Source organism: Agelaius tricolor, unplaced genomic scaffold (assembly GCF_023055355.1).
Source record: "Agelaius tricolor isolate 1412-34295 unplaced genomic scaffold, bAgeTri1.0.p SCAF_4, whole genome shotgun sequence".
NCBI lineage: Eukaryota > Metazoa > Chordata > Aves > Passeriformes > Icteridae > Agelaius > Agelaius tricolor.
In genome coordinates this window covers 38,591,160-38,605,234 of record NW_027269264.1, presented here as the reverse complement: position 1 = coordinate 38,605,234, position 14,075 = coordinate 38,591,160, and the positions used below count along the sequence as shown (strand labels likewise).

Genomic DNA, 14,075 nt, shown 5'->3' with positions numbered 1-14,075 from the left:
TTCTAGGATACACTTTTGTTTTCTCAATGGCATGATTTGTTTGTAAAAGTAGTCATCTCTTTCTGCCACAACAGGAGTCAAATAACTTTCCAGAAAAGCATATATAGTTTACTGCTCATATGCTAACATTTATGGAATACACGGAGCACACAATATGAAAAATAATATCTTGTTTCTTATTTAACTATTTCAAATGAGTCACTTTTACATTACTCTGCATCTGACCTGAGAACCTGAATGTTTTTATTTTCACATTATATAAAAACATCAGGTAGGGTTAAAACAAGCAAATCATAAATAAAGTCTTGCAGGTGAGCAACAAGGGTCTCACAACCGCTGTGAACTGGGTCACAGGAGAATGGACTTTAGAGATAGCAATTCTCCATCCTGGCCAAAATTCAGGCCTGTAACTTTCCTTGAAGGCTCAATGACAAAAATGTTTGACTTGGGTTGTTTTTCAGGCAATAAAAATGAGTTTCCAAGCTTATTGATTGAAACATAGGAGCTCATTAGACAAGGTAAGTTCCTGAGAGCAGACAGTGTTTCTGATAAGCTCAAGAGCAGCTTAGCTCAGGTGATCAAGGCCTAATGAGTATTTCTGAGAGTGCAGTGTGGTGGGGGAAAGCTGTACCACCCCAGCTGCTACTCTACATGTACAAAGGTTGTAGGAATTGGGAGCCGCGCTTCCTTGACTCTGACTTTCCAGGTATCACACTGATTTCAGTACAAAACTGACAGTGAAGGCAGGGAGGTGAGGCAAGAGTGACAGGCTGGCTGTGAGGGCACAGCCCTCAGTGGTGTGGCAGGGTGTGAGCTGTCATTCCATATAACCAGCTGATGTGTGGATTGGGGGATTATTTTTAGTAGACTAGCTTTTGCTTGGCAAGTAATTAGGGAGTTTATTGTGATGCTGCTCAAGGTCACCAGAAGCTGTGCAGGAAGGATGATTTTAAACCAGTGGCGGATTCATCACGTCAGGAACCACCCTTGGAGGAGAAACCCGAGGGCAATGTGTAACACAGTGGCCTGCCTGGGATGAAGTCACAACAGGGAAATGTGGAACATGAATTGTGTTTTATTTTTATTTAAGCAGTATAAAGACACAGGACATGAAGTAAAGGTCATAGAATCATAGAATGTTAAAGGGTTGGAATGGACCTTAAAGAACATCTGGTTCCAAACCCTCTTGTAAGGGTCAGAGACACATCTCACAATACCAGGCTGCTCAAGGCCTTAGTCAATGTGGCCTTGATCACTGCCAGGGTGGAGGCATCACCTACAGCCTCCCTGGGTAACCATAGCAGTGTCTCACCATTCACAGAATTTCTCTCTAACATCTAACCTAAATTTCCCCTCTTTAAGTTTGTACCCATTATTGCTTGTCCTATTACTACAGTTCATGACAAAGAGCCCCTCTCCGGCTTCTTTGTAGGCTCCCAAGATGGATGGATGCAGTTGATGCTGTGACCTTCAAAGATTAATGAAATATTCCGAGTTGGAAGGGATCCACAAGGATTATCTAATCCAACTGTTAGCTCTGCACATCCCCAGGAACCACACCATGTGCCTTCCTGGGACACAAGAGCCGCTGGCAGGCTGTGGAGCAGGACGACTGCTCCTAAGCTGCTCTGCTGTGCACATGGGAGCCGCATGAGCATGGAGCAGGTAGATAAAGCTATTACATTAAGGCTCTAGAGCAGCTCGGCCACCATCTGGTGCTGCAGGGGAGTGTGTGCGTGGTGTGTGTGTGGTGTCTGTTTGTGTGCTGTGTGCTGTCTGTGTGTGCGCTGTGTGAGGCAGGCCAGCGCAGCGCCCCAAGGCGCAGCCGGCATTGCGGGCCCGGCCCCGCCCGGCGCCTCGCGGGGAGCCCGCGCCCCATGCGCGCGCCCGCGGCGAGGGCGGGGCCAGGGGGCGGGGCGCGCGGGCTGCGGCCGCGCGGCGCCCCCGCCCCCTCCCGCGAGCCGGTGCCACCGTGACGCCGCGGAGGCCGCGCAGGCGCAGCAGCGCCCGCAGCGCCTGTTGTATCCGGCCGGCGCCTTTTCTCCGCTCCCCGCCTCCTCCTTCCCGGCCGCCCGTCGCCCCCGCCCAGAGCCGCCGCTGCCTCTGCCGTGCACGGCCTCCCCTCCCTCTCCGCGGTGTGGCCGGCCGGCGACGCCTCCGATCTCCCCCGTGCGCCCCATGAAGCGATGGCAGCGGCCAACTTCGGCAAGATCCAGATAGGGATCTACGTGGAGATCAAGCGCAGCGATGGTGAGCGGGCCGCGGGGGGCGGCGGCCGCGGACACCCTCCCCCCTCTCCCCCCCCACCCCCTCTCGTTCCCCGCATCTCGGCCGGGCGGTGCCGCGCGCGCGGAGCGCGGGGGGCGGGCGGGGCCGCGCGCGCCGGGGCCCATTGTGTGCGCGGAGCCGGGGCGGGGCCACGCCCGGCGCGCGCTGCGGTTGTCAGGAGAGCACGGGCGGGGCCGGGGGGCCCGGCGGGGAGCCGGGGGGGACCCGCGGGTGGGGCGGGCACCGAGCCGAGCGGGATGGCCTGGGGTGGGGGGGCGGGGTGGGGTTTCGGACGTGGGTCGGTGGGAGGGGAGCCGAGGAGCTTCTGGCAGGGAGGAAGGAGGGCCTTCGGGCAGGGGATGAGGTGATGGAGACAGGGAGGGAGGGAAGGCAGGCAGGCAGGCAGGCAGGCCTTTCGTTTGGAAGAGGTAACTTCTTGTCTGCTCCGGTGCTCTGAAAAATGACACAACGGTAATGCCCTGATAGGAATGCCTTTGGACATTTCCATCACTTGGCAGAAAGCATGATGTTATTACTTCAGATGCTCTTTGTGATTAAAATGTAGGAAAAGTACTTGCTATTTATGCCCGTGAGTTGTAATTTCTCCGTTGGGGATCCAGTGTTTCTCGTCTTGCCCAGCTTCTCCTGGTGGGAGGATGTGTGATGCTATCTGAAAATACATGTGAATCAAGAAGGCGTGTGTGACAGGTTTGGGGTGCTAACTCTTCAAATTTGTCTCGGGAGATATTCAAAGCCCACCAGGACGTGTTCTTGTGTAACCTGCTCTAGGTGACCCTGCTTTGGCAGAAGCGTTCAATTAGATGATCTGCAGAAGTCCCTTCCAATATCAACAATTCTGTGGTTCTGTCCGTTAGGAGACAACTGACATGGGAAATTGACTGAATCAATGGCAGGTCACTCATGACTTCAGCTCTTGGATTTGAGTTGGGAATTTGTAATCTGTTTGCAGCCTCTCTGAGATCTGTGAAACCTGCTAAACTGGGGTGGGGTTCTGCTGGGATTTTCTGGAAAGCTTTTGTTGTTGCTGTTGTTGCTGTGTGTTTTTGATTTTTGATTTGTTTTTTTTTTTCCTCTGGGATCTAGAAGCTTGCTAAAGAGTAAGCAGATGTTTCTAAGGGAAAAGAGATGTGGAAATCCAAGGCTCTGAAGCTAGCATGGTTCTGTCATGAGGCAGGAAAAAATCAGCCAACAAGCCTTATGCAGCTTGTCTTTCTTGTGTTCCATGCTGCAATTCAGCCCTACAATAAAATAATGGTTGGTGTTGGCTGGACACTGGATTACACCCAGCCCCTCAATTTTTGCCAAATGCCCTGTTTGCCACGTGATGAATCTGATCAGTCTGGCAATTATTTTTGTAACTCCTGTGCATCTCTGTCTGGGATTTCAGAAAGCCTCACAGTAGCATCTTGTAAAACTTTTCCTGATGTCTTTGTGAACTCCTAAGAAACATTACCATTTGGTTTTGGAAATTATGCCTTTGGAAATTAGGCATGAAAATGCTTTGCTGCTCTTGTTTTCTGGTCTGTAGGGTTGTACACGCTTTTTAATATCAGAAGTGATTTTGGTAACTCTCAAATAAAATAATACTTATTTTCATTACTATTAATGGTTTATGTATTTTGCTGTATCACTGAAAAAGGTGATGCAGCACATTAAGTATATTACTCATCAGTAATATGGACTAGGGGGATGTCTTCACAGCAGTTGCTCAAACTGTAGGATTTTGAGAATTCGTGTTAAATTGGTCCATGTGTGAGCAAGACTGCAGTGTCATAATTAGTGGCAGGTCCTAGTTATTGTGACATGTCCTTTTTTTACTTTGAGACTGGAAGAGATGTCCTGTTCTGACTCAGGCTGCTGCAGCTAAGTGTCATTCTCTTCCCATTAAACTGTAGGAGAAACTGTCCTAGGTATGTGGAAAAGAGAGAGCATTTTGAGGAATATAAGGAAGGACAGCCAGCACTAGATTGTGTTGCCCCATAGAAGGCAGTTTATAACCTCAGCTGCGGCTCCACAGCAGTGGAAATCAGTCTTGTTGCTGATGACAAGGTGAGGGTCTTGCTGCTTGTCCCTCTGTCAGCTGAATTGTTTCTACAGACTCTCTCCCCTCCAGTGTGTCTATTGATTTTCTCGTCTGATTATTTAATACGTTAATTGATGATTTGATTAACTGAACCCAGTAGAAAACTTTTGGATGTGCTACTTTTCTGCACAATTAGTGTGTTCCAATAGCTTATGGAGGGATCTGTGACCCCAGCAGTATCAGTATGTAGCAAATATACATAGTCATAGTCAAGATGACACGGAAGTCTTTACATGTGATCTTCTGGATCTGCTCTCCCCAGAGCTGTATTCTAGGAAGGATCAGGGCTGTTTGTCATATCAGCTGCTGTTGGCTGAAAACCATTAAAACTATTTAGGAAACTTTTGGAGAGAGGAATGTGTTCATATGGGCTTTTCTTTTTACATATTTTCTTGTCTGTAGTGAGTCTGTTCTTAAAACTAAAAATTGTTTTGAGAGGTAGAGATAGTAATTCTTTAAGTTTTTCTTACCTCTTTTTTTTACTGAATCCAGAGAAGAATAGTTTTACTTAGTTAATGGCGTCAGTGAAAAAGTGTGTGGGTTTTTTCATCTATCTGCCAGTAATCTTAAACATTCTTTGCTGAATACAGAGTTTTATTGATTCCAGAGGACTATTTTTCTTTAAGTAAGAAGGAAAGCTAAAAGAAATGCATTTTTTTTGGTGAAACGTGCTTGTTACAAGTGAGACCAGAACATTCTGGAAAAAATAAGTCACATATTCTGTCATTTTGACAAGTTCTAATTAGCCTGAAGTGAGAGATTTAATGTAGAACTGAATAGAAAATGAATGTTGTACAAAAGAAGGGCATTGTTAGAAGTCATGGCCAAAAGCACGTGCAAAGCAGTTTGGATAAACCCCTGCATTTTCAAGAGCTGATGTTGCAGAGCTGCTTGCTGTTTTTTTCTCAGTGGGTAAACATCCTTATAACTGTTACCTACAGCTGTAGATAGTATTTCCAGTTACTATCTAGTAAATACTCGTTGTTCCAGTGGAATAACTAGTTATGTTCATGTATCATAAAGTTACATGGAATAACTAGTTATGTTCATGTATCATAAAGATACATGGAATAACTAGTTATGTTCATGTATCATAAAGAGGTACTAAGTGGTCACCTAGTTTAGGTTTTTATAATAACTTCTGATACTGAAATTTACTGCTTGGTTTAATTTATGCACATTGCTTGAAATATGACTAGTCTGTCTTGGAAATGGGAAGGAACTACTTTGTGTTAGTTTGCAAATTGCTAAGAATGGACTGTATTTCCACGTTTGAAAGATGTGCCTTTTGACATGGAAACTTAGGGCAGTTAGTAGGAAACCAGAAGGTACCTGCCAAACTCACGGTATTGATCCTGTCCAGAAGATGTACCTTGTTGAGGTCTAAAGATAGGCATTTTTCTGTTGATGAATTCCCTTTACACAAATAATAATAGCTTGCTGCTTTATGTGTAAACTTACACCTGTATCTACACTTCCTGTGCATTATGCCATTAATGGTGACAGAGACCTGTATAAGTATTTGTAGAAATAGTCTTTCACATTTTTTTCTTCATAAATGCAGTCTTTTGCTGAAACAAGGTAAATCATTTCTGCTCTGCATCCCTTTAGTAGATTGATTAATTTTTTTCTTTTTCTGACCATTTCCTCCTCAGACTGTTCCTGTTTTGTCTTTGCATATCTGAAATACTATGTAGAAAGGCAGAGAAATTAATTATATATTTGCTCGTTTTGAAAGTGGGATGGGAGAGAGGGAGAGGCAAATGCAATTCTGACTTCACTGTCAGAAATAACATACAGGCATGAAGAGAAGGGACACTGTTGTAATTAGGAGACTGACTTAAGATTTGACTGAACTTTCAGGAAAAGAAAAATGCTGACTTTTTAAGGATTAACCATCAAATAGTGTAAAAAAGAAAGATCATGAATTTATGCCCATGTTTTTCACAATACAAGAATAGGAAAGCTGTCAGTGTTTGAAGAGGAAAACTTGAAATTGTTGAAAGAGGACAGGACTAGGTACAGTTATGACATGAAGATTGTTACCAGAGGAGATTGAATCTGGAAGCATAGCAGAATTTTAAGAAGGATGGTAGGAATATCTAGTTTATAATAAAAACTAAACTACATCAGGAACTGTAAATAATTTTTCTTTTTCCTGAGTTTGTAGTTTAAATAACCTCTTACTGATGTGAGGTAGGAAGAAATCTTGCCCATGGTTATGATGTTTTTAATTGCCTACTTAAGAATTTTCTTCATTTGTGTCTGGAACAGCTGGAATGGTCATGGTAAAGGATGGTCCATTCAGTCTAAAAACCTACTGGGAGCTTCTCGCTGCTTAGTCTTCTAAAACATCTTGGTAACTGTTTTCACCTTCAGACACAAATGGAGCTACATTTTAGCAACAGTTGGGGCTATGCTTTGTTTCTTTAAAACGCAGCTTCTGTGAAATTCTTGTTTCTCAGAGTTGGGAGTTCGGTAGCATCCTCTGTGTTCTGGGTAATCTTGTATCTTCGTGTACAACTCCCAGCAGCAAGAATGATTTTTTATAGCAGGAGAGAAGGTTTAATGATGCTATAAAATTTCTGTTCAGGTTTGGGTAGTCACCCTATTTTACAAGCTCTTGAGGATAGATTTAAATGGTAATGTGTTTTTACTCTTTCCTTTGGTGACATACATCTATTTGTTCCCTATGATTAAGGTATTTGTTACCACATTTAAATCATTTGACTGAATTACCTAATCCCTATGTAATTGTACAGATACAATGTGTCTTTATAGTTCCATAATAGCCGGAATACACCCATGGTTTCAAGTCTGCTGTTGCTGGTCTAGCTATTGGGTCCAACATTTAGGCTAATCTGGTGTAGGTTCTCATTGTTAGATCCAAAGTTTCTTGAGATTTTTCCCTCAGAAAAATTGACCAGGAGGATATGTTAAATTTTCTGTCTCCTTTTTGGAGTAACTTTTTATGTCTTCAGCTTTCATTAAGCCATGAATTTTTATTGTAACTCACAGATTCTCAGGTATTTATGTAGGCCTTCTGTATTTTGTGGAAATAGCTTTTTTGCAAGATGAATAACAAGAGTCCTAGTCTTCAGAGAAACTTCTCATCTTTGTTCTGTAAGTGTGTTTAATATAGCATTTCTTCTGGCACTAATGTCTTTAGATCTGTATGTGGGAGCTAGGATCACACAGCTTGTATTACATGTTTTTCCCCCAGTAATCATGTTATGGGGGAATCTGATCTTAATTTAATAGGTAAAGTTATTGTTCTGAGCTCCCATGCTCTCTGATGGCCTGTTGCCTGAGCCTAGTGTTGCTCACCTTTCCTTCTTATGGCTTTATGGGTGGAAGACTTCTCTGTGCTGCCATGGCACCAAGTATCACTTTTCCTCTTGTTAAGGTGGGACAAGACAATAAGTCATGGGGAAGAAGTCATGCAAAAGTATCTCTTTCTGTTTACTCTAGGAAACAAACTAGCCTTTTGAGTTTTTTTTCATACATCCACTTACTGTGTAACAAGGTAGAGAAAAGAGTGAAGTATTTACCAGGTGAGTTTTTTTCTTGGAGACAAAATCTGTAGCATATTTATTGTGTTGACCTGTGAAGTGTGCTTCTATTGGTTTTTTTTTTTAGGGTTTTTTTTTTTTTTGGGGGGGGGGGGGGGGGGGGGTTTTGTGTTTGAGGAACAGGTAACAGAATGGAGTAAATTAACTTCATTGCTCTGTTACTATTTAGGTTCTTTGTTTATAAACATTTACTGCTTATATCATAAAGTGGGTTTTTTTTCCCCAGCTTTTCTTCCTGTCTTATATTTTGTTGGGTTATCTTGTCTTCCTCACCATGCTGTATGACAGGATTTGGGATCAGGAGGAGAATGCAGTGGTCAACCCATGGTGACCACTAAAGTGTGTTCCCTATAATTATTCACTGTGTGTGTATTCCATAGAGGAAAAGAATTCAGTTACTTTTGATGCATTAAAGGTTTATGTTAGCTTTAAGGTTTATGTTAGAATTAAGTTAAATTTCTAATGTGATACAAGAAGTAAGATGTAGAAGTTCATAGTAAGAACTACTAAGCAGTCTTTACCTTGTCCAGTTGCAAGAATATATACAAAATATAATACATGGTCAGGCGTGGTGGTGTTTGTGATTTAAAATTGAGAAGTTTTTAAGAAGATACTGGATTTTAATAGTCAATTTCTCATTATGTGTCTGTAGCATAGATAAAACTGTTTAAAGGTGTATATGCTTTCAGTATGTATTCCCAGATGTAGGATAGAAGATTTTTGTGTAGCTGCAATAACATTCTCTGTTATATCTCTTCGTCTATTTCAAAAACACAAAAAAACTTTCAGATATATGAACAGTTCTTTTTCATTCTTGAAATCTTGTTTGTGTTTTCCAGATTTATAACTCATGTCTTTTCAGAAGTTTTTTTATGTTTCTGAAGATCTTTCTAACAACCTTTTAAAACATTTGCTTGTAGTTGTACATTCCAAACCTTTAGGTTTTACTGTGACTTGGTATTTGGAGTTTTATTTAAATTTCTTTCTGTAATGGACTGAATATAGAAATAAAACCAGATATTCCTAGCTATAGTGTTTGGAGCAATTTTTCTTGTGTTTGGGCAGATGTTTCCCTACTTATGTAAGACTGTTAGACATTTTTTCATAATTAAATTGGCTACAGTTAGTTTTGATTACTAGGATGTTTAACCTGAGACTGCTTTTCGCTGCCTGCTGTGCTGGGGTTAGCTTTTAGTTGGATGTCTTGTAGGGAAATGAAGATGGGGGGGCAGGGAACTAAAACTGTGATTTAGATATGTCATTTAGATAGAGGTTGTCTAATACTGCTATATCCTCAAACCCATTCATACTGTGTATGTATGGACACATGTGCTGTTTTCTTTTCCTGCTGGAGTTCCTTTCCTAAAAACGTTTATAGTGTTTATATTGCTTGTGGGTACAATATTTCAAAATTTCATTTAAAGAATGAAACAGTTTGTATTTTCTGTTGTGTTCCAAATACATGTATAGATGAGTGATTGTCATGATTTTCCTACACCTTTGACTTATGTAAACAGATCCTTTGAATTCTGTATTAAGTGTTTAGCCATGAGACAGTGTTGCCTGTGTCATGGAATAACCTGGAAACATGCTTTGTTCATATCCCCAAAAGGAATAATGATAAGGTCAATTTTGACCGTAGAACATTCACATACCATTGGTTTTCTGGAAGTCAGTGAATTCATCTACCATTGTTAAATGCTTTCCTGACGTGGAGGTAGAACGGGGGGCTTGATGTTGGTCTCTTGTGCCACCCTTCTCCATGCCACAGGTAGTAGTTCTCAGGCGGGTGTTACAAAGATGGCATTACCATTTCCGCATTAAAAAAGTGTTGGGCAAAGCTAATTTTGCTGCATTTGAATTTGGTCATTGCTAAATATATAAAACTAGGGTCTGCATTTGTTAGACAAAAGGCAATAATGCTGTGTGTGAAAATGCACTAGATTTACCTTTCCTTGATAAGAGTATGAATTTATCAGACTATGCTTGTGTGCTTTTTTTAATGTGTATAGTGCACTGAACCATTCACATGAACACCACATGCTTAGAACACTTCTGATAGCTGTACTATTACTGTCTAAATTCAGTTGTTTCTTGTTGCTAGGAACTCAATTTTAGAATTGCTTAAAAGGAGTGGGTAATGGCTCTTAAAGACAACTCTGTAAAACTGTGTCTAACCAAAACTTTTAATGATGGTTTTCAAAAATGGGAGTTATCAATTAAATTTAAGTAAGCTTAGCTTCATCAGTTTTTTCCTTTTGCCTTTTTTAAATTGGATCTTGTTTAGCAACACTGTATCTGATACTATATTTTGACTCTTGGAAGATGGATGAGGGATTTTGTTGCTTTTAAGACTTGAATGTGATAGTAGATTTTTTTATTTTATTCAAATAAACATTCCTTCAGAGTAGCTTAGTTTTTATTTAGTGGCAGTTCTTGTTCCATCAGGCATAAGCTGCTTTTATGTTTCCCAGGCTTCTCTAAAGGGGACAGTCTGCTGCATTTTCTGCTACTGATGTAACGCCAGCACCACATAAAACTAATTGGACAATCCCACTCAGTAACAAAGTGACTTGTAGATAACAAAAAGTCTTTTATTTGTTTTCATTTTTAGGAGTATGTGGTAATTCTGTTCACCTAGTGGAATGTTATTTACTTCAAGTTATCAGAAATCTCATTAAAGCTGTGCCAAGTTTTTTAAGTTTGATGTTCTCTTGGCTCTCATTAAGCGCTTCTAGATTTGTGTAGTCCCAGGTATCAGAAGTGTAATTTTTGTCTTTTAATTATAGAATTGTGTATTTAGGAATTGCCTTCAGTGGACGAGCACACTGGATGTGTGGGTGGAGGGAGATGCGCAGTGGGCTTTGTCTAAAACTTTCTCTTTAGAAGCGTGGTGTGGCGCATACTTGTTCACAGGGCTGCACATTTTGCAGTCACTAAAATGTGTTACTTCTATTCTGTGGCTAAACTACATAGGGAGTTTGAGGAGTATTTCCAGCTGATCTGTAGAAGTGTTTGCACAACTGTCCTGTAGAAGTGTTTCATTTATAGAGATGCAGGAATGCACAGTGATGTGCTAATGAGGATCTCTGGCTGTAGGAAGAGGGCAGTGGAAATAAATTCAGCTTGAAAAGCACATAAACACCTAGGTTTTTGAATACTCAAAATTTCTAATTCCACTTTGGATTATGTTTTCTTGTACTTCTGTATTTTTATTATTTGAACTTTTATGTAAATTTTGGCATTTTAGTACAATAGGAATTCAGGTGGTGATGAATAATGTCAATATTTTATAATGACCTATTTTTTTTATAATAATGACCTGAGGATTTGTAAGTTATGATAAGCTTTCATCAAACACAGAAGAATTAAAATACTTCTTAATGTTTTCTTGTTGGTTTGAACTTTTAGAACCTTGTAAAGCTAAAATACAAGCTTTAAACTTGCATGAGAATGAACTCTTCTCACTTTTGAACTGGAGCAACAGTTGGCAGCTCTGTAATGAATTAAGTAACAGTATATATTCTTACTAAATATAATTTTGTGAAGTAAAGGAAAAAAAAACTCCAACAAACAACAGACTGCGATGGGATGGTGTTGTCATTATAGTGCAAGAGTTCTATTATCATTACACTGCAAAGGTTCCATATTGCTAGAGTTTCATACCTCCTTGATGTTTTTTGTAGGCAACACCTCTAAGCACTGACTCTTCCTTATCCTCGCAGTAGCCAACTAATTACAGCGCTCACAAATCCACTCTTTTATAACACTCTTCTTATTGGCTACAGGTGTGGCCTGTTAACATCAGGCCTGCTCCTAATCTTTAGTCATTGGTTCAGCTGAACTCTTTAGGGGATAAGATTACATTCTATACCGCCTTCATTTACCCATACAGTATCCTCCTTCAGAATGGGTCATGAAAAGCAAAGGGTATCATTTTGAAAATATCTGTAGAAGATGCTGTTAAAAATTTTCTGTATGATGCAGGAAGCTGTTGCTTTTAGGCAGGTATGGTTAGCTTTAGAGAAAGTAGAGAAAACCTTCAAAAGGAGGTCTTGGACATTTATTCAAACAATAAATAAAATGAAAAAGGAGGAAAGAGAGGGAGAAGACTTGCCAAGTCACGTGAATCTTTTGCAGATGATATTCACCAAACTATTTTAATCCACCACAATCTTAAATCCTGTTACTAAACAAATTTCAACAACCACTAAACCCAAATGCCATTTGAAAGACTGTCTAGGTTTTAATACCAGCCAGCAATTAAGTACCACTGTTTGACTGAGCTGTTTGCCCAGTCCACACACCTCTACCCCTGGTGGGATGGGGAGGAGAATTAGAGAACAAAAAAAAAAATTAAAACCTGTAGGTTGAAAAAAGAGTAGTTTAATGATTGAATAATAATAATAATAATAATAATAGTAGTAGTGGTAAAATTAGTAAGATAATTGTAATGAAAAGGGAGAACAATAGGAGAGAGAAACAAAATGCCAAAAAAGACAAGTGATGCACAGAACAAGGTCTCACCACCTGCCGACCAGTATGCAGCCTGTCCCTTTGCAGCGAATTGGACCCTCCCAGCCAGCTCACACCGGTTTATATACTGGTCTAGGTATGGAGTGACAGGATCATAGAATGATGTGGGTTGAAAAGGACCCAAAAAATTATCCACTACCACCATCTCATTACTCCTGCCATGGGTCTTTCACTAGACCTGGTTGCTCAGAGCCCTGTCCAGTCTGGCCTTGAAAGCTTCCAGGGATGGGGCATTCACAGCTTCTCTCAACAACCATTTCCAGCGCCTCACCACCCTCACAACAAAGCATTTTTCTGAATATCCAGTCTAAACCTACTCCCTATGAGTCAAAGACTATTACCCTAGTCCTATCCCTACATGCTATTGTATAAATAAAGAGTATGCCTTTAGCTAGTTCAGGTTAACATTCCTGGTTATGCTTCCCCCCCGGCTCTTGTCACCTACTCACTGGCATGGGACACTAATATGTCCTCCATTTGGGATAAGCGCTAATGAGTAACAACGAAAGCACGAGTGCGTTATCAACATTATTCTCTTACTATGTCAAAAACACAGCAGTATACTGGCTGCTAGGAAGAAAGGTAACTGTCCGAGTCAGTGCCATACCAGGACGTACCTGAACTGAATCTAAGTTTGCTTACACGTGAGAAATGTAAGGAAATTGATATGGAACACAGAGGGTCGGGATCTGCAGAAATTTATGAAGAAGTATTCTGAGAGTAACTTTGAGAAGTAGTTTTAGAAGTTTATAGAAGTTGCCTGCAAAATTGTTCAGTGGTCTCCAAAGACTAAATGCACAAAAATATGTCAAACGATATTCAGTTTTACAAAACTATTAAAAAACCCACAAGCATATAAGATACTGAACTATTCCTGCACAGTGTTTATAAGTTATGAACTTGTTATGGACAGGTAGAAATGTTGTTATCAGGAATTGAATGGAAACTTTCACTTATGCAGCATCAGTAAAAGAAAAATTTCCTAGAGGACAGCAAATATAGTCCTGTTATACATTGATGTCTTGTTCTCATTTGAATAAAGTTTGCATTGCTGTTTAATCTTTCTTAAATATGAGAACTGGAAGGGGTTGGTATGGGCCATGGGAGGGAGTAGAAGGTGCTGGAAAACTTTGCAGGAGTTTTGGAAATTGGTAATTATAATTGTTTCATTTTGGGAATATTTTACACTTTAAAAGGGATATTGCTGTGTGAATATGTAACCAAATTTTTCTTTATGAACGGTGAATGAAAACTTTTCCCTTTTCTTCTTATAAGACTTACTGAAATTGGAGAAAGCTGTTTTTTTTTTAACTCTTCTGAAGTATTTTTGCTTTTTGGGGAAGTTCTTCAGTCTCCTTACTACTTATGGTACTTGCAGTAAGCTCACCACTTTTATATGAAGTACACTAGTGAATCAGATGGATGGTTCATCTAGCCCAGCAACCAGGGGCTATTTAGGGAAGCATATTAGCTTTGTCTCTTTCCAAAGTCTTTGTCTTCCCCTACCATGCAGAATTCTATCTAGGATGTTAGAAGTACAACTTTCCCTAGTTCTAGCAATTTAAAGACCAGTTGTCTGTGGATTTATTGAATAC

At 40.6% G+C, this 14,075-nt stretch overlaps 1 protein-coding gene across 3 annotated transcripts in view; it reads left to right on the top strand.

Annotated features, from left to right (window-relative positions):
• The first annotated feature begins 1,961 nt into the window (after positions 1 to 1,961).
• The window catches only part of KIF2A (kinesin family member 2A), a 58,130-nt gene continuing 46,016 nt past the window's right edge, over positions 1,962 to 14,075 (top strand). For 2 of the 3 annotated variants that reach the window (XM_071425354.1, XM_071425351.1), the window contains exon 1: positions 1,962 to 2,250. In XM_071425354.1, coding sequence (XP_071281455.1) covers positions 2,187 to 2,250 — 64 coding nt within the window. In that variant the 5' untranslated portion in view covers positions 1,962 to 2,186. Of the gene's footprint in view, positions 2,251 to 2,685; positions 2,740 to 14,075 lie in introns of those variants that run through there. The other variant, XM_071425352.1, reaches the window with a different exon arrangement.